Raw genomic sequence first — 19,744 nt, forward strand, 5'->3', positions numbered from 1 at the left:
GTGGTTGTTTAATATATTTATAGATGGGGTTGTAAGAGAAGTAAATGCGAGGGTCTTGACAAGAGGCGTGGAGTTAAAAGATAAAGAATCACACACAAAGTGGGAGTTGTCACAGCTGCTCTTTGCTGATGACACTGTGCTCTTGGGAGATTCTGAAGAGAAGTTGCAGAGATTGGTGGATGAATTTGGTAGGGTGTGCAAAAGAAGAAAATTAAAGGTGAATACAGGAAAGAGTAAGGTTATGAGGATAACAAAAAGATTAGGTGATGAAAGATTGAATATCAGATTGGAGGGAGAGAGTATGGAGGAGGTGAATGTATTCAGATATTTGGGAGTGGACGTGTCAGCGGATGGGTCTATGAAAGATGAGGTGAATCATAGAATTGATGAGGGAAAAAGAGTGAGTGGTGCACTTAGGAGTCTGTGGAGACAAAGAACTTTGTCCTTGGAGGCAAAGAGGGGAATGTATGAGAGTATAGTTTTACCAACGCTCTTATATGGGTGTGAAGCATGGGTGATGAATGTTGCAGCGAGGAGAAGGCTGGAGGCAGTGGAGATGTCATGTCTGAGGGCAATGTGTGGTGTGAATATAATGCAGAGAATTCGTAGTTTGGAAGTTAGGAGGAGGTGCGGGATTACCAAAACTGTTGTCCAGAGGGCTGAGGAAGGGTTGTTGAGGTGGTTCGGACATGTAGAGAGAATGGAGCGAAACAGAATGACTTCAAGAGTGTATCAGTCTGTAGTGGAAGGAAGGCGGGGTAGGGGTCGGCCTAGGAAAGGTTGGAGAGAGGGGGTAAAGGAGGTTTTGTGTGCTAGGGGCTTGGACTTCCAGCAGGTATGCATGAGCGTGTTTGATAGGAGTGAATGGAGACAAATAGTTTTTAATACTTGACGTGCTGTTGGAGTGTGAGCAAAGTAACATTTATGAAGGGGTTCAGGGAAACCGGCAGGCCGGACTTGAGTCCTGGAGATGGGAAGTACAGTGCCTGCACTCTGAAGGAGGGGTGTTAATGTTGCAGTTTAAAAACTGTAGTGTAAAGCACCCTTCTGGCAAGACAGTGATGGAGTGAATGATGGTGAAAGTTTTTCTTTTTCGGGCCACCCTGCCTTGGTGGGAATCGGCCAGTGTGATAATAAAAAAATAATAAAAAAATGAGAGGCACAGTACTTTTTTTTTTATATCATTGATAACTAGTATATAAATGTGGTAATTTAGGTAAGCAAATTGGGTGGCGAGTCTCTTGTTGGACATAATTTACCATAGGTATGCTTTCATAAGTGAGGTATGTTACTTTAGTTTTTTCAGCCTCTGGTTTCTGTGTAATTACTTATTTAAGTTTGCAGGGGTGATCTCTAGCTCTTGCTCTCATGTTTTAACTTCAGTGTCAATATAAAAATGCCTCTTTACATTGATCCAAAACTTTCAACAAGTGTGAATAATAAAATAAAGATTTGTGTTATAATTAGGCACCATAACCTCAGTGGCTATTTTAAGAAGCCTGTTTTTGGGGTCTCATGTCTGGATTTCTGGAGTAATAGCTAATAAGTGAATATGTAAATTATTGCACACATTCTCAAAGCCTGCACTGTTCTCTCAGGTGGAAACGGTACCAAGTTACTTTTTCTGGTTAGGGCAGATCTTGTTCTCGTTTTTCAAAAATCTTTTAAAATCATCATGTTACAGTTTGGTTTGTTGGTTGGCTTATTGGATCAAAAGCTTATTGACTACATGATGTTGCATGTGACTTGTCTGCCACCAGTGAGGGATACAGTATTCCCTAAATTTAAGATTTAAATAGTCTATGTATGTACAGAGGTATAACCTTGTAATAATGTTGGTAGAATTACCGACAATATGTAAAGTAAAAGGACACAAGTGCAACTAATGTGACACTTTATTGTGGCAACATTTCGCTCTCCAGGAGCTTTGTCATGACAAAGCTCCTGGAGAGCAAAACGTTGCCACAATAAAATGTCACATTAGTTGCACTTGTGTCCTTTTACTTTACAGGTATAACCTTGGCATGTTAGTTAACACAGTAGTCATAATTCACACTGGGCATATATTGTGTGTGTGCGCTAGGTGAACACCGCACACCCACCAAAGATGGTAAATTCATCTTAAATATTAAGCTCACTCATTAATATAATCATGGATCACACTGAGGAACTAATTTTTCTGTCTCCTAATATGAAATATTGTGACAGTTGTTCTAAGATAGCACTGCATACTCCACAGCTAGTTATATAATGCACAGTGCACACCCTGTAATAATATCCCACCATATGCCACTGAGTTCATGCAATAGTAATTTACATTTTCATTAGCTCTTACCGTAAGTCACAGGTTAAAAGTCACTTTATTGCGAGGGAGGATATTTCCCTTTCACACCCAGGGCAATGCCATTGATGTAACTACCCACACAAATGGTCATTTACCTTCTGGGGTCCCATGCCATACTCTCTCATGTTTGTCGGTGTATTTTTTTTATCTTTTCATCACCCCATCTTATTTGGATATTAACCCTTTGAGGGTCAATAGGCCCTCTCCAAGACTCGTTCTCAGGGTCGGCCAAATTAAAAAAAAAAAATTCTCATGAAAAGACAGAGAATCTTTTCCCGATCATAAAGACACCAAAAGTATGAAATTTGATGGGAAACTTACGGAATTATGCTCTCGCGAAGTTAGCAGTCTCGGTGATGTTTACGCATTGGCGATTTTTCCCACTTTGAGCCCCATTTTTGGCCAATTCCACTGTACTAGTCGACAAAAAACATGAATATTTCACTAGAACTCCATTTTTTTCTATCAAATGAGTGCAGAAAACCACCCATTTACCAATTTCAACTATCCAGTACAGTGGTTAGAATTTAGCAATTTTGCCAATTTCACACAAATTTCAAAAGATGCCAATTTCCGAATAGGGTCCAGAATAAACAAGAAAGACATTCCTGGCACTAAAATGACATTTCCTCTGTTCATTAGTCACGTTTCGAGGCCCTTCTTACATTCTTTTGCGTTCCACTTTGAATTTTTATTCTCACAAAAAATAGATTTACTGTTATGCAGACTACTGCATTAGTGTAAAAAATGGTATAAATAATATTGGCGCACTTGCGAAAGAATATTAGACTCGCCAGTTGACTCTGTGTCTGTGTGACACACACAGACACAGAGTCTGCTCTTGACTCTCGCCTCGGCAGGTCATAGCAGCTCTCCTTACTTACTCAGTCTCCCTACGATCCCCGTTGGGGAGGGGAACCTTTACTTGCACGATGAGCTACGCAAATCGTGTAAAGATCAAGCCAAACAGTGGTACCGTTGATGATTCAATGAAGCTTGCTCTTGCAACTGTTGTGCAGGGAGCATTGCATGTTAAATTCAACGCTATTCTGACACTCAAAGAAGCACTCATTGTTGTATGTCACGATTATGCTGAAGCAGAGAAGTTACTCACTACAGAAGCCACCACTACTCTTACTGCTCAAGGATTTACTGTTACATCCTCTCCTGCCCTCAGGGCAAGAAAATCAGTATTCCTGAAAAAACTGGACAAGATTCTGACTTCTCAAACAATTGCTGAACTCAAGTCATCTATTGAAACTCAAAATACTTGGGCTACTGTTGACAGCATTACCAAAATCCCGAATGCATCGTCTATGCTCAAGGTCACCTTTACCGACATGAACATGGCTGCCACTGCTCTGAACGAAGGTCTTGCTGTTTACTACTACTACATCAGTCCCACATACATAGAAGCAGAAAGATACCACTACATCCAACATTGCTGGAACTGTTATTCTTATCTTCACACCACCAAAGCATGTCCAGTAAAAGACAAGAAGTTCTGCACTACATGTGGTAGTGAGGGACACACCTTCAGTTCCTGTACTGCTGCTGCTCCAACACAACCAGCATGTTTAAACTGTAAAAGTAATGATCACCATACATTGGCGGCAAAATGTTCTACAAGAAAGGATATTATGAAGAAACAACAAGATGCAACAAAGAAAAAATCTACCAACCACACACCAATGTATGCTGCAATTGCAAAGTTGCAAGCAGACACTACAAAATTACTTCAAGCATCTACTCAGCCCGCCTCCACCACCATCACTCCTCCAACATGTGACGTAACGAAGATTCACTATTGTCTACTATACGCTCACATGCAAAACATGGCTGTTCCTGGATCCTTTAACTCTACCATCAACGAGTTATTTGCATTAAATAACATGCCATCATTTACATTTCCAGCATCTCCACCTTCTGAAGAAATTCTCAAATTCACCAAAGACTTAATCACCAACTCTTCTGCAGAAGTTCCATCAACACCACCAACTAGTGACGTCAGTCCAACAACGACCAATGAGAAGCCTCCACCGCCGCCACCCCTTACTGAATCCAACCAGTCAGAAGCCTTGCCACCAGAAACATCTAATTTGCCTACTGAAGCTGAAAACGAAGCACCACCACCTTCCTCAACTTCACCACCGCCTTCTCCAATTCGACCACGTCGATTACCTGGAACACTATGGGCTAAACACAGAGGACTCGTGTTCTACACCATGAAGCATTGCCCCAATCCAATGGATCGCCTAGAACTCGCCCAACATCTCGAAGACAAAACTGCAACGTACACCACCGACGAAACGCCATACTCTAAAGTCGAACAGATAATCCACCAACTCCTAACCAACGAACTCTTCTACAGAGCTCCCATAGGTGTGATACAACTCTCTAAAACAAAATTCCACACATTGATAACCGCATTGGCGAAAAAATAACTCGTCCTGCTTGCTGCCTACTGACAGTCTCAGCTCCCGCCGCTGCCTTCACCATCCTCTCCTAGAGAACCAAGCAACAACATCATTCAAGCCTCTCCGTCTACGCCTCCAGTACTTCGGTACCACATATCCCAAAGTGGTTAGGCCACTTGCCTTGATTCCTCCTCTTCCTCTCCTTCCCATCCTTTTCCAGTTATTTCCATCCTTCCTTATCCTTCTTCCTTCCCATCTCACGACTGCTCTCGTCGTCTTAATCCTTAAATCCAGTTGACGTGTATTGGACACTTGGCATGATTTGTTTACTTTTGAACTTTCGTAAAAATCGAACATTTCTGCTACTTTGAGCTCAATTTCAAGGTACTTTTCATTGTAAAACCAGTCAAAATCATCTCAATTTCTGTAATAGGTCTTCTATTCTATAAACTGAGACCAAGAAAACTAGAATACAACAATAAATACCATACAAAAATACAGTGCAAAGTCGCTGTTTTATTCCAAAAAAAGATCAGTTTTTTTTCTCATTATGCACTTTGTGCTGCAGGATTTTTTTTTATACTGTGCACACTGACCACATAGACCCATTCTTTCATATGTAGGCCTACCAGCTTTCTCCCACTAGATTTGAGGACTCTAGAATTTAGGTGTACTAGTACGTCAAAAACCCTGGGTCTAAGCGTCCTCCTCGACAGAGAGGCACAGTTCATCAGATCCAATTGCATGATGGGTCTCTTCTAGAATATGTAAGCAGATACAGGTATCTAGGCTTTGAGGTTCCACTACTTGGACCTGTTGTAACAAGACTTTGTCGCCAATACAAAGAAAGACTAAGAGCACTTAGAGTTGTGGCAGGGCTTCACCCCAGGTATGGTGCTAATGTTAAAATTGTGAAAATGATGTATCTTGCTTATATTAGATCATTGGTTGATTATGCTGCGCCACTACTTGCTCTTGTGTCTGACTGGAAGCTTGGAGGGCTGGAAAAACTGCAGAACGAAGCAATGAGGATCATTTTAGGATGCCCTCGTACTGCCAAAATTTTAAATATGCAAAAAGAACTTGATATTCCAAGCATCAGAGATCGTGTTACTGAAAGAAATATCCTAATTGGGGTTAATATGCTCAGGCAAGCTCATTCAAACCCCTACACAGAAACCCTCCAAACTTTCCTCAGCACTGGTGAACACTCCTCCAGATGGATCGAAAAAACTGGAACCGACCTCCGCATGAATCAGATACATGATCTATGTCAAGTAAGGCAACAGCGGCACTTCTCCGCTCCATGGAATATTACCCCATTCCAAACTACCATTCCTCCATTTCCCCCCAAACTACTACTTAAATCACAACCAAAACTTCGCCTTGAAGCCAAACATGAGGCCTTAAGCTGTACTGATAACTTAGTCACACAGCACACACTCTCGCAAATTATTTACGCTGATGGTTCTGTTCACCAATCCACTGGTGCAGCTGGTAGTGCTGCTGTTGTCGTACAGAGTGATGGCTCTCTTAAAGAAATTGGAGCATGCATCAATAATTGGGCCTCTACCCTTCAGACAGAACTGTTTGCCATACTCCTTGCACTGAAATGCATCTATGTATCAAAGATTGACAGTTTAATTGTAACTGATTCTCTGTCATCCATAAATGCTCTCAACTCATTAAGCATAAATTGTGGCATGCTTGTGTCAGAAGCCAGACACAGGTATGGTAGGATTGTGGACAGTGGAGTCAGAGTGCACATGCTGTGGATTCCATCTCACATTGGTCTTCAGATGCATGATAGAACTGATAAATTGGCTAAGCTGTATGCTTTCAAAGAGGGAGTAGATTACAATCTTGGCTTGTCAGGTAATAGTTTGAGAACAATAATACGAAAAGAACTTCAACTGAATTTTATGGACTTAGGCTCAGGGAGATTGACACCAGTGAGTCCATCTATCATCATTCTATCATGCAGGAGGAGCCACATGTCTATGGTGCATCCAACAAAATAAGCAGACTCTTGGATGTCACTACCGCCCGGCTCCGGCTGGGTTACAAGTATCTTTGGCAGGTTAAATCACCACCACCAGATGTAGACCAAACGAAATGTAAACTTTGCCAGATGGACTATTGTCACACCCTGCGTCATTATGTACTGGAGTGCGATAAAATTAATGAATTTAGAAACAACTCACTCAGAAGTGTTCAAGAAATGGCTAAGTATTTTATCCACAGTGGTATATTACAGACCATTCTGGAGAAATACCCTGACTTTTCTAGCTGTAAATAAAGCATTACCACATGTTTGTGTTTGTGTGTGTGTGTGTGTGTGTGTGTGTGTGTGTGTGTGTGTGTTTGTGTGTGTGTGTTTGTGTGTGTGTGTGTGTGTGTGTGTGTGCACTCACCTAGTTGAGATTGCAGGGGTCGAGTCCAAGCTCCTGTGTGTGTGTGTGTGTGTGTATGAATTTGTATGTGCGTGTGTGTGCGTGTGTGTGTGTGTGTGTGTGTGTGTGTTTATGAATTTGTATGTGTGTGTGTGTGTGTGTGTGTGACTCAACAATCAATATTTGCACCAATAACTCACTACAGTTGTGACCGGGTGTGGAAGTGTGAATTGCTCATTACTCTAAAATTTGTTCATGATTGTAGCCATGTATAAACGTAAGTAACCATTCTTACAGTATTCATTACCTTTGTAACTTGTGAGTTCATTACCTTGTACCTAGTTCAGCCATCAAAACTTTGGGGCCTGGTCCCTGGACCCATTGTGTACCTCTGTAATCTGTAAATACCTTTGTAACTTGTCATGATTGTGACTAGACCTACCTGGAGTTCATTACCTTTGTAAATTGTGAGTTCATTACCTTTGTAAATTGTGAATTCATTACCTCTGTAACTTGCTCAGCTATCAAAACTTTGAGGCCCAGTCCCTGGACCCATTATGTACCTCTGTAATCTTTTGACTACTGCCCACAGGATGGGTATGGGGTGCATAATAAACATATTAAACTAAACTTGTAAGCCGTACTAGTATGGCCGAAACCCTCAAAGGGTTAACCATGGCACCCAAAAGGAATACTGTACTAATTTTGAAAAAACGAAGTGATTGATAAGCTTGTTGAGTTATGAAACTCTGCCATTTTGTTGTGTGTTGTAGTAGTACAATACATAATAAAATAGTAACATATTACACATATGTGTTGATATATTGTACAGGCAAACAGTGGTTATTAAATACAATAATACATTTTTTTTTCTTCAACAAACTGGCCATATCCCACCAAGGCAGGGTGGCCCAAAAAGAAAAACGAAAATTTCTCTTTTTAAATTTAGCAATTTATACAAGAGAAGGGGTTACTAGCCCCTTGCCTCCAGCATTTTAGTTGCCTCTTACAACACGCATGGCTTACGGAGGAAGAATTCTGTTCCACTTCCCCATGGAAATAAGAGGAAATAAACAAGAACAAGAACTAGAAAGAAAACAGCAGAAAATCCAGAGGGGTGTGTATATACAGTGGTCCCTCAATAATCGTCCGGCCTGAAAGTCGTCCATTTCGGAAATAGTCCTGTTTTTTCGTCAAAATATTGGCTCGCAAATGGTCCGGTAACTCGCTAATAGTCCTAATAGTCCTTCGTCCCGGACGCGTACTCATGCTCTGAGCCGCCTCGGCCTTTCCTTCCCAGCCAGTGTGCCATTGTTTACCAGTGACGGTCCCCTCACATGCTCCTATGAAATATTTCATAATATTCCATTGATTTTAGTGCTTGCAAGTGCTAAATAAGCTACCATGGCTCCAAATAAAGCTTCTAGTGCCAGCCCTTTGGTAAAGAATGTGAGAAAAACACAATTTATAAAAAAGTTTGTAGAAAAATACAAAGATGGTGGTGGTAGAGTGGAAGCAGTTGTGATAGTGGTTGATGAACATAAGTAAGGAGGATCACTGCAGCAGGCCTGTTGACCCATGCTCGGCAGGTCCTTTACAATTCATCCCACAAACGAAACATTTTCCCAACCCAGTCCTCAATGCTGCCCAAGAAATAAGCTCTGATAACTCTATCCACTTATTTGCAAGTCCAAAATGAGTGGATAGAGTTGGGTAGCATTGAGGACTGGGTTGGGAAAATGTTTCATTAGTGGGATGAATTGTAAAGGACCTGCCGAGCATGGGCCAACAGGCCTGCTGCAGTGATCCTCCTTTCTTATGTTCATCAACCACTATCACAACTGCTTCCACTCTACCACCACCATCTTTGTATTTTTCTACAAAATTTTTCATAAATTATGTGTTTCTCACATTCTTTACCAAAGGGCTGGCACTACAAGTTTTCTTTGGTGGTAGTGATGGTGGTAGAAGGTAGTAGTGATGGTGGTAGAGGGTTCCTTCTTTAGTGATTCAGCGATTCTACCAACTTCTCCAATGTTGTTGGAGTTATATAGGGCTACAAAAACCACCGCCGCCTCAGCTGCTGCTTTACCACCATTATGGACAGCTTACACTCAGTGGCCCTTATATACCCAACAACAACACAACACAACACCTCTCGTGACATACGTAATGACTTATTTTATTCATTCTAGAGTATATTCCATGTTTCTATGTTATTAATATTGTTTATTATGTCATATTAGTTGAATTATGATAGATAAATAAGCCATAGAGTTGATATTAGTGTCATATTCAACAATAAACTTGCCATCCCTCCTTCACACAACAAATAGCCAATGAGAACATAATGGAAGAACACTGCAGGTCTACTGGCCCATACAAGGCAGGTCCTTATCAAAATGACCTCCACCCAAAGCTACCCAAGAATTTACTCCCGTACTCAATGACACAAATCAAACTCAGCTCTTCCAACTCGTATATTTGTCCAATCTCCTCTTAAAGCTACCCAAGGTCCTAGCCTCGATCACCCTACTGGTAAGTGTGATGTTAAATAAGAACTTAAGAAAGTAGGAACACTGGAACAGGCCTGCTGGCCCATACTAGGCCGGTCCTTCACAAATCCAACCCACTAATAGAACAAATGCTACCCAAGCAATAAACTCAGGTGCAAGTCCGACTCAAATCCAACCCCTTTCACTCATGTATTTATCCAACCTAAATTTGAAATTACCCAAGCCATAGCTTTTAGAACATTGGAAAGGAGGAACACTGCAATAAGCCTGTTGGCCCATACTAGGCCGGTCCTTCACAAATCCAACCCACTAACAGAACAAATGCTACCCAAGCAATAAGCTCAGGTGCAAGTCCGACTCAAATCCAACCGCTCTCTCTCGTGTATTTATCCAACCTAAATTTGAAACTACCCAATGTATTAGCTTCGATCACCCTACTAGGCAGACCGTTCCACTCATCAACTACTCCTATTCCCAATGTTCATTTATACATTTTATTAGTGCCCTAGAGTCCTTATGGAGGGGGATTCCCCTTCCAAATAACCTCTCTTCCCTCTCTCCTCCTCCCTGTCTTCCATTCATCAACAACAGCCTTCAATAAAGGTAACTGTCATGTTGAATGTTCATTCTTTTGTGCATGTAAATCTATCTTTTAGGTAAAAAAAAAATTGTTGTTGATACTTCTGGGTGTCTGGAACGAATTAATTGGATTTACATTATTTCTTATGGGGAAAATTGATTCGAAAATCGTCCATTTCGATAATAGTCCCACTTCCAGGAACGGATTATGGACGATTATTGAGGGACCACTGTATATGCTTGTACATGCATGTGTAGTGTGACCTAAGTGTAAGTAGAAGTAGCAAGATGTACCTGAAATCATGTATGTTTGAGACAGAAAAAAGACACTAGCAATCCTACCATCATGTAAAACAATTACAGGTTTCCGTTTTACACTCACTTGGCAGGACGGTAGTACCTCCCTGGGCGGTTGCTGTCTACCAACCTACTACCTAACAATAATACATGTATAGTAAAATATTTATACAATTGGTATGGTGCTTAGTGATATACATTACCTTATTAAAACTGTTTTGGGGTAACAATGCTTTTTATATTGTAATTTTTTTATACATGGGCATTAACTTCCTTGAAATATCTCTACAACGTAAGAAAGCTTGGTTTTAATTATAAATACAGTACACTTTTCTTGAAACTTTTAGCATAATTTCTTAGTTATGGTTTGCAGTCCATGTCAGTCATAGATGGATATAAACGGCTTTCTCAGTAGGGAAAATGTGTTAACACCCTTTTCTGTGAGTGGTAACGTGAAAAGATTAATACAGCAGTACCTCGAGTTTCGAACAACTCCCAACTCGAACAGTTATGTAAGTGTATTTATGCAAGTGCTTTTGCAAGTATTTTTGGGGGTCTGAAACGGACTAATCTAATTTACATTATTCCTTATGGGAACAAATTCGTTTGGTATCGGCACTCGAATAGCCTTCTGGAACGAATTAAGTTCATAACACAAGGTACCACTGTATTTGGATAAATTTATGTAAGTTAATTAGAGTATTCTCCATGAGGAAGTAGGAAAGAATCCTTGCTCCGTAAGCCATGGGTGCTGTAAGAGGCGACTAAAGTGCCAGGAACAAGAGTCTAGTGATCCCTTGTGTATAGATTACTAAATGTAAAAAAAAGAAAAACTTTTGTACTTATATTTAGGTCACCTTACTTTGGTGGGAGATGGCCGATTTGTTACCAAAAAAAAACTTTACATTTCTTCTTTTTAGGTCACCCTGCCTAGGTATGAGACGACTTGTTAAAAAAAAAAAAGTATTAAATGATGTTTGATGCCATTTCCTTAATACTGCATTTCTTTCAATTCTTGGAAATACAGGAAGACATGTTGACTATTTTTGGTTAAACAAGAGAAAAGTTAAAATATTTTTTAGTCATTTACCCTTTTGGTGTTAGTCCCATTATATAATGGCTTTGAAGCCGGTGTTGGTCTCGTAGTACAATGCCATGAGCTCAGCTCCCTCAGATAAACTGTAAGCAGTAAATTTGGGCCTAAATATGAGAGAATAGGTCTGTGTGGTAAGTATGCACCATATAAACAAAAATCCTGCAGCATGCAGTGTATAATGAAGAAAACAACTGTGACATTGTTTTTTATTTAAAACAGTGACTTTGCGGTGTATTTTCATATGGTTTTTATGGTTGTTTTCTTGGATTCTTGGTCTCATTTGATAGACTTGAAGATATCTTACAGAAAGATATGATTTTGATTAGTTTCAGGACTGAAAGTAGCTCGAAATTGAGCTCAAAGTAGCAGAAATGTTCGATTTTTGCCAATATTCCAGAGTACACGACATCATTTGTCCAATACATGTCCAGCTTACCAGTCTAATACACATTTAGGAATGCACTGACATTATTTATACAATTATTACAATAATGTAGTACTCTGCATAACAGTAAATTTTTCTATTTTTTTGTGTGAATAAAAATTCAAAATGGAGACATGACTGAGGAACAGAGGAAAAGATTTTTTAGTACCAAGAATGTCTGTATTGTTTATTCTGAACCCTATTTTTAAATTGGCAATTTTTTAATTTTGTGTGAAATTGGCCAAATTACTGATTTCTGATTACTTTTTAGAATAGTTGAAATAGGTAAGTGGGTGGTTTCTTGTACTCAGTCAATAGAATAGAAGGAATACTAATGAAATAGCTATGAGTTTGGTCGACTGGAACAAAGGAATTGGCCAAAAATAGGGTGCAAAATGGGTGAGGTCGCCGGCGTGTAAGTATTGCCGAGACTGCTAACTTTGTGAGAGCATAATTCTGTAAGTTTTCCATCAAATTTCGTACTTTTGATTTCATTATCTTCAGAAAAAAAAATCTGTATCATTTCATAAGATAAAATAATTTTTTTTTTTTTAATTCTTTGACTCTGAGAGCAAGTTTGAGATCAGGGGTCTCGACCCTGAAAAGGTTAAATTAAATGAAGATTTAAGATTTATCAATGTGTTTTTTTTTCCCTTCAGATTTTGCAGTTCCTTTTGACGATGTTTAGCCGCTACAATGAGTTTCAAGCAGATAGTTTTGCCAAGAAATTAGGCCACTCAGTGAATCTGAAATCTGCTTTGATAAAGCTTAATGAAGACAATTTAGGATTTCCAGTGTATGACCCACTGTACTCTGCTTGGCATCACTCACATCCACCAATACTAGAGAGAATAAGGGCCTTAGAAGAGAAGGAAAAGGAAGATTAATTAGAAGAATGTCTTAGGTTGCCAGTTTATTGGTATTGTGACCTAATACAATATTCCTTACAAAAAAGCAAGGAAAATGTGGTATGGGCACATTATTCAGGAGCCTGACTAATGAAGTGTGTACGTGTGATGTGTTCGTGACTCGTGCTGCAGCCAAGTTACTCTTGTGGAATTTTCTACTAGTGTTGTGATTTGTATATTTTGGAGTTAAAATGTTATCTTCAGTTCCACAAGTAAGTTTGTTGTATATTGTATAAAAGTTATCACAGTATACTGTATAGGTCGAATATTAAGTAAATTTTAGAATGCTCCTTCAAATCAATTTAGCAGAAAAACGTGACACTGAGGAGTGAATTCAGGTAATTTCATTATGTGTACAACATTCTAAATCCCTGGGAGTGTATATTTAACTGACAGCTAGGGAACATTTATTATTTTGCTACTATCCTAGCTTAAGGTTGATTTGATAAATATTTGTTCAGTCATTGCATACTTTATTTTTTTAGAATAAAAGAAGTGGGAAAAAAAATCCTTCCTTCGTAAGCCATGGATGTCATAAGAGGCAACTAAAATGACAGGAGCAAGAGGCTAGTAACCCCTACTCCTGTGTATATTGCTAAATGTAAAAAGAAAAAAATTTTCTTATTTTTTTGGGCCACCCTGCCTTGGTGGGAGACAGCCAGTGTGTTAAAAAAAACTTTGAATATTATAGTTTTGTATGGGTGCTTTATACATCTTTTACAGATGCAACACAATATACAAGTCTTTTGGTTGTTTTAAATTTTGTAAGATTATTTTTGTTTTGAAACCTGCATTATGCTTCATCCAGGACTCGACTTTAATCGAATACTGTATTTTCCGGGCTGTAAGACTTGCAAGCATACAAGGTACACCTCAGTTTTGGCAGGCATTTTCTGGGGGAAAAATTGCAGTGCTTGCTTGGCCTAGTAAGTTGGTAAGCAATCATGACTAACACTAGGTCCCATCAGTACTGGAGTAAACAAATATGGTGGCACAAACTGTGATGCTGTCAAGATCAGATTTTTAGTTAAAACATTTTGGTACAAGCCATGCATGTTGTAAGAGAGAGACTTTCATTTTTTTTTAGGTCACCCTGCCTCTGTGGGATATGGTTAGTGCGATCAAAAAACATTAGGACAAACATACTATAACTTAAGGAGTTTTTATTAAATTCACAAAACTTGAGGAAATAGGGAAAAAATATTTTTGTCTTAAAATGAAGCTATTTTTATTGTTTAAAGGTGAGGATATTGAAGTATCACAACAGTAAATCAATAATCATATTTGTCCTAAAACATATAGATATTGTGTTGTATGCTACTTCATGCCCCTCTCATTGAAACAAATATTCCACTGTAAGTAACCCCTTCTCCTGTATATATTACTAAAGTTAAAAAGAAAAACTTTCATTTTTCTTTTTGGGCCACCCTGCTTCGGTGGGATACGACCGGTTTGTTGATAGGAAAAGAAGAAAAGTTAAATGGTTTTATGGACTGAATTGGTCTTACTCCAACAAGCTCCTGCTTGTGTAGCCTGTTTGTTGTCCGCTTCACCACCACCAACCACCAAAGCAAACATGACTACTTTTTTTTTTTTTTTTTTAACACGTCGGCCGTTTATAATAGTTACTAATCACTCTAGAGTAATCTGGGAAAGTTTTGTAAAAGGGTTGTTTGAAGTTCAGTTTACCAGTACTGCAACACTGAAACCACCATTTGCCAGTAATGCAAAGCCTACCTTTGTTTCTGACCTTGAGCATGTAAGGCAAGGGGTAATTTTCTAAGACATTTTTTTTTTTTGGGGGGGGGGGGCTTTATGTGCCAGCAAATGCTGTCCTATACTTCATAAAATCGATAAAATCCAGTCCTGGATGAAATGTTGTGATAAAAAGTACACTGCAACTGTAGTGTCTTTCTCACTACATGTCACCTTATGATATTGTTCAGTTATTTTTCTATGTAGAATAAAAAATATGCTTGAAAAGGGTTCTTAAAAATGATTGGTATGTTAAAATTCTTAGTGCTGAAATTTAAAAACTTGTAAAACGGTGAAATTTATTTTACAAATTACCTTTCATTTTCAAGTTAAATTAATTTTAGGTGAAGATACTGTGCTTTTTTTTTTTTTGTAGATTATAACAATTGGCTGTTTTAACATATGCAGTGCAATTAGAATTTGAGTAAAACCAGTTAAGCTGGACATATTTCAACTAATTTAGAAATGTCCAAGAACAGTGTCATGCTCCCTCACTGAAGATTTGAAATTCCCACCTTGTGTAGTAACTCCCCTCATCACCCAAATTATCCTCATAACGTGCATAAAGCAAGATTCACAAATGAAGATAGTTGTTCTGTAACATTCTCCTTCATCAAGCATTTTATCAGAGCTTTTTCCTGGATACTGTTATATGCATATACGTAGCATATTATAATCAGATTTCCCCATTTTTGTTTGGTTACTATTAAAATTTGGTAATTTATGTTAACCTGACATAATGTACATATTTTTATTATTATTATTATTATTATTTTTAACACGCCGGCTGTCTCCCATCGAGGCAGGGTGATCTAAAGAGAAAGAAACACTTTCACCATTATTCACATATAATCACTGTCTTTGCAATGATTGCGTGAATGATGGTGAAAATGTTTCTTTTTTGGGTCATCCTGCCTCGGTGGGAAACGGCTGGCATGTTAAAGAAAAAAAAAAACAGTGTTCTCAAAAATGCACCAGAAAAAATACATAGACTAGTCAGTTATGACAGTTTTAGACCAACAGCATTTACTAAATGATGATACTTCATTTTGTATCTTTCATTTGTTTAAAAGTGCACTTTTTTCCTTGGAAGATAGGTAGTACTGAACTATATGATCATATTGTAGTTTAGACATAATCTTTTCTACAACCATAGTGTTATGAATATGCAAAGTTCAGTATTGTACACATCTATGTCATTAAAAGGCAATTTCCAGTAAAATGTGATAGTGCTGACTTTAAAAGTTTTTCTGCCATTTCTATCATTTCTCTCCATATATTTCATATTCTTATTTATGTAATGTTTCCTTTCCAGTTTGAGATTTTGTCTGAGACCTGGTCATGAGGCAAAGTATCTCAAAGAGTGAAACATAAGCACCATTACTTTCTCCCTAGGTACTGTCAATAAGAAAACAGATAATGTAATGTGGTTTAGTGATTTTTTTTTTTTCAACAAATTGGCCGTCTCCCACCGAGGCAGGGTGACCCAAAAAAGAAAGAAAATCCCCAAAAAGAAAATACTTTCATCATTCAACACTTTCACCACACTCACACATTATCACTGTTTTTGCAGAGGTGCTCAGAAAACGACAGTTTAGAAGCATATATGTATAAAGATACACAACATATCCCTCCAAACTAAAATTAAAATTTCCCCATTTGATGTTTAAAGTGGAAGGCATTGTACTTCTTACTAAATTCTAATCTGGTTCTTCCCCCAACATGTGCATGCACACTGTTGTACTGATGACTTTTGGTAACTTTTTAATGCTATTTCTTATTCAGTATGCAGGGATCACTTCAATAATGCTTCACACACTTATATGATATAAAACTGATAGATTTTTATGTATGTAGTACTGTACTACAGTATAAAAGAATAGTCTATTTTTCACCTATTTTATTATTGGATATTCTTGGCCATAGCACAATTATTTTTTCATGAGAAATTAGAGTAGCATCCCCTCATCTTAAGGTCAATAAAAATATAAATTATAAAAAATCTGGAACCTAAATTGCTCATGAAGTAAGGCATGAAGAAACAGTGCAACATGTCCAAGAAAAGGCCATAGTGACATTACAAAATTGGCTGATTCACCATTGGCTAACTTGGCGAGGGGCTTGGACTTCCAGCAAGCGTGTGAGAGCTTGTTAGGAGTGAATGGAGACAAATGGTTTTTGGGACTGGACAAGCTGTTTGGAGTGTGAGCAGGGTAATATTTAGTGAAGGGATTTAGGGAAACCAGTTAGCTGGACTTGAGTCCTGGAAATGGGAAGTACAGTGCCTACACTTTAAAGGAGGGGTTTGGGATATTGACTCCTTGGAGGGACTTCTAAACTGTAGTATCTGAGTGCCTCTGCAAAGACTGATTATGTATGAGTGAGGTGAAAGTGTTGAATGATGAAAGTATTTTTTGGGGATTTTCTTTCTTTTTGGGTCACCCTGCCTCAGTGGGAAATGGCTGATTTGTTGGAAAAAAAAAAAAAAGAGTATTAAAGTGAGGATGCTGTCCCAGGAACATTCAGAAGGCAGCAAGTCATCATGTTGGGTATACCTGAAAAGGGTTTTGGGGGTCAACACCCCCATGGCCCAGTCTGTGACCAAACCTTGCGAGTAGTAGGAAGAAAGAATCCATGGAAGTGTTTGAGTCAGAACAAAGCCAAGGCAGCCCACTGGTGAACTAGGCCATGGCTGAAATACCAGAGTATGACACACAAATATTGCTGCATGACAGAACCACTAGGAAATGAAAATGGCCAGGAAGGTCCATTCACTCTGAATAATTGCAGTTTTAACAGAATGCCCAGGACTGTTGGAGAGAAATAGTAAATATGTGTAACATTGCAAAAAGGGCCCCCATAGTTTCTGAACAGAGATGAGTATCAGTGGGCTACACAGAGCATAAAAGTGCAAAGTGGACCAAATGAGGGTCAAGAGAAAAGAGTATTTGGTACATGCAACTATTCCAAGGTCCCACCATAGAAACATTCATATAATTATATAGTATACAGTCGTCTGTACAAATTCACTGTGGGCTCATTTTCCTAAAGGTCTGCAAAGCTACAAACTATGAATAATGAGAGAATTCTGCATAATTTAGGTTCATTTTGTGTTTGAGACATTTATAAGGAATATATCACTAGTTAACGCTTTCAGTGTCTGTCACAGATTTGCATTATTGACACCAGGGTCCCTTGCATAATTCTATCCATAAATTCTAGCTGGCCTCAAATTTGGTGTGGAGGCATGGTAGGCACTCCAGAAGAAGGCCATGCAGACCAACTAACTGACATTAGTACAAATCCCATAGATTTTGAAAAAGAAATGGACAACATGCCCTGTCACTCAGCACCTGGAGCAGATTCATGGAATGCTCTATTTATTAAGAAGTGTAAAGTACCATTAGCACGAGCACTCAGCATTCTTTGGAGAAAAAAGCTTAGATCTAGGTGAAATACCGGAGGCCTTAAAGAGTGCAGACATAGCTCCTTTGCATAAGGGAGGTAGTAGAGAACTAGCTAAAAATTACAGACCAGTAGCCCTAACTTCTCGCATCATAAAAATATTTGAAAGAGTGATGAAACGGCAGATTACAAATTTTATGGACCAGCATAACCTGAACCAGCATGATTTTAGAGCGGGATGATTATGCCTGTCACAGCTGCTGAGCCATTATGACAGAATTATGGAGGCATTGGAAGATGACCAAAATGCAGATGTGATTTACACAGATTTTGCAAAGGTGTTTGACAAATGTGATCATGGAGTGATAGCGCATAAAATGAGGCCTGTGGGCATTACGGGGAAGGTAGGCAGATGGATTTTTGGGTTCCTAACACACACAGCACAAATCGTAGTGAACAGGGCAAAATCCAGCATCAGTGCGGTCAAAAGCTCAGTGCCCCAAGGCATTGTCCTGGCACCTCTACTGTTTCTCATCCTCACAGCAGACATACATAAAAACACCCAGCACACTTGTATCATCATTTGCAGATGATGCTAAAATAAGCATGAAAATCACTATGGTAGATGACATTGAAAATTTACAGGAAGACATAAGCAGGGTTTTCCAGTGGGCAGTGGAGAACATGTCATTCAATGGTGATAAATTCCAGCTGCTTAGGGATGGAAAGAATGACCTTTCTTTTAAAGACCATAACAAGACCAAGATCATGACAGCCAAGAAGATGACAGGGTGGGTACTGAGAACTTTCTAAACAAGGGAAATAATGCTGATGGTGACGCTATTCAAATCACTAGTGCTCCCTCACTTAGAATATTACTCAGTGCTGACGGCCCCATTCAAAGTAGGAGAAATATCAGAGCTGGAACAAATACAAAGATCGTTTACGGCTCACATTGAGCCAGTAAAGCACCTAAACTACTGGGAACACCTTCAAGTCTTAAACATGCACTGATTGGAACAGAGGAGAGAGAGAGATACATGATAAAATATACCTGGAAAGTACTCGAAGGCCTAGTCCCAAATTTGCACACTGCCATAACAGCATACTGGAGTGAGAGATTTGGGAGGAGGTGTAAAATAAACCCAGTGAGGAGCAGGGGTGCAGTGGGGACAATAAAGGAACACTATCAACATGCAGGGTCCCAGACTATTCAACATCTTACCAGAAGATATCAGAAACACGGCTGGAACAAGTGTAAAAGTCTTCGAGAGGAAACTGGACAAGTATCTTTATCAGGTGCCGGATCAACCAGGCTGTGATGGATATGTGGGGCAGCAGGCCTCCATCTGCAACAGCCTGGTTGACCAGGCAAGCACCAGACGAGCCTGGCCCATGGTCGGGCCCAGAGAGTAGAGAAACTCTCGAAACTCTTCAAAGGCCTACATGAGAGAATGGGTCTGTACAGTCAGTGTGTGCAGTATACATATATAAAAAACTGGGGGGTTCCCCTGCAGTGCATTGTGGGAATGCCATATTTAGTACACCTTATTCACCATGCCACATGAACACAAAGACCTCATTCCTAGTTAACTGAACGAGTATTATTC

General features: G+C 39.1%; 1 protein-coding gene across 2 annotated transcripts in view; it reads left to right on the top strand.

Moving 5' to 3' along the window:
- Nucleotides 1-15,965, top strand: part of LOC128688840 (CAAX prenyl protease 1 homolog) — a 69,301-nt gene extending 53,336 nt beyond the window's left edge. For both annotated transcript variants that reach the window (XM_053776833.2, XM_053776832.2), the window contains exon 8: nt 12,726-15,965. In XM_053776833.2, coding sequence (XP_053632808.1) covers nt 12,726-12,953 — 228 coding nt within the window. In that variant the 3' untranslated portion in view covers nt 12,954-15,965. The remainder of the gene's footprint in view (nt 1-12,725) is intronic.
- The last annotated feature ends 3,779 nt before the right edge of the window (nt 15,966-19,744 follow it).

This window comes from Cherax quadricarinatus, chromosome 16 (genome assembly GCF_038502225.1).
Source record: "Cherax quadricarinatus isolate ZL_2023a chromosome 16, ASM3850222v1, whole genome shotgun sequence".
Taxonomy (NCBI): Eukaryota; Metazoa; Arthropoda; class Malacostraca; order Decapoda; family Parastacidae; genus Cherax; species Cherax quadricarinatus.